The 1,584-nt window shown below is 35.9% G+C and overlaps 1 protein-coding gene across 1 annotated transcript in view; it reads right to left on the bottom strand.

The window, feature by feature from the left end:
• The window catches only part of LOC101656273 (collagen alpha-4(VI) chain-like), a gene marked incomplete at its 3' end in the record, with an annotated part of 122,093 nt that overhangs the window by 62,459 nt on the left and 58,050 nt on the right, over positions 1-1,584 (bottom strand). The window contains exon 11 of the mRNA XM_045297695.1: positions 477-521. Within this exon, the coding sequence (XP_045153630.1) occupies positions 477-521 (45 nt within the window). The remainder of the gene's footprint in view (positions 1-476; positions 522-1,584) is intronic.

Below are 1,584 nucleotides of genomic sequence, written 5' to 3'. Positions count from 1 at the left end.
AACAATTATTTTGACAAGTGACTTATTACCAGTAATAATGAAAGCCAGAAGACAACAGAATTCAGAAGTCCATGAAATTACATTTCCAAAATGTTGAAAGAAAATAACTATCAACATGAAATTGTTTACCCAATGAATTATCTTTAAAGAATATGGGATTTAATTATCTTCAGAGTTTTTCAGAAAATAGAAACTAAGCAAGTATGATAAACTGTCATTTCCTAAATCCAAAATCCAAATAGTTGTACCTCAGACACAAGAATCAAATTTTAAAGGATGGAAACAAAATACTAGACAATAAGATGTACTCTCGGAAGGGGTGTGTCTGCTAGAATCCTATATTATTAGGATAAGGGCACATATGTAAATTACCTTTAGAGATGGTTTCATACTTACATTACAATTGCTAGACTATTCATGAAGAGTACAAATAAAGAATATAAATGCCAACCTAGTGTGAATGAAACTTTCTTTACCTGTTCTCCATTCAATCCATCAATACCCGCCTCACCAGGTTCACCCTATAGAGGAAAGAAGGATGAAGCTGTTAGAGACCAGAAGAATAGGGATACATGATTAGGTTTTCTTATGTTAATTTCCTAGCTAATATTTTTTCCAGTGGACAAAGAATATAGACTTCTAAAAGAGCTATCAGTTCATTTTCTTTCTGAATTGGTCATTAGAGTTATATATTGTTTTTCTTGAGGGTTCTGGATGAAAAAGAAAAGAATTTAAAAAGCACATCAGATTTTGAATAGAGGTAATAAGTCTTCCTTTTAAATGTTTGTGCTGGGAACTAATGATCGTTCGAAAGCCTGCATGAGACATTTCACTGGCTCACTGTGTGCTAAAGGTGGGGCTTAGTTCACTGGATTTCTCTAGTTTAAAAATAGTGACAAATTAAATATATATAATGTCCTTAAGCAAATGTCTGAAAAAAATGAGGCAGAGAGTGAAAATAGGCAGCTACATAGAGACATCTCACCAAATACTCCACCGCTTTCAAATTCATGGGCCAACTCTCTTAAAATAACAGTCAATGTGTTTAGTATAAAGCATCATTTGAAGATGAAATCTACGGTTTTGGAAGCAGAATGAAATTCATTTTGCACGTACGGAATAGTTGGTTTAGTCCTATTGCCACACAGAAAAGTGCATTTTCAGGGTTTGGTTTTGTTTTAACTAATGTACAGCTATGTTAGCAAAGTAAATGCTTGGACTAGAATGACGTGGTACCTTTGCCGCATGCCATGAGAGATAAAGCAAGGATAGCAAATCACATGAGTAGCGAGCTCCCTGAGTCCTTGTCTGCCTTGTTCGTCACTTTGCTATCACTCCCTAATATAACGTGAGAAACAGAGTGGGCCCCGAATAAATACTTGTTGGACGGATAAAGGGGAACACTCTGGTTCTGAATCTGAATGTAAAGCAATCCCCTTGTAGACCAACTCCTTTCTCAACAGTTCTGTCTTAGAATCCCTTGCCCATTTGGCAGTCACCTTGACCGGTTCATGCTTTCAATCCTTCGAATTGTGGACTAACTCCTTCAGGCTATCTATAATATCATAAAGATGGTGGCTCAAT

This window comes from Echinops telfairi, unplaced genomic scaffold (assembly GCF_000313985.2).
Source record: "Echinops telfairi isolate 266 unplaced genomic scaffold, ASM31398v2 ScPeMD7_7420;HRSCAF=8458, whole genome shotgun sequence".
In the NCBI taxonomy this organism is placed as follows: domain Eukaryota; kingdom Metazoa; phylum Chordata; class Mammalia; order Afrosoricida; family Tenrecidae; genus Echinops; species Echinops telfairi.
This window is presented reverse-complemented; position numbering and strand designations above follow the sequence as displayed.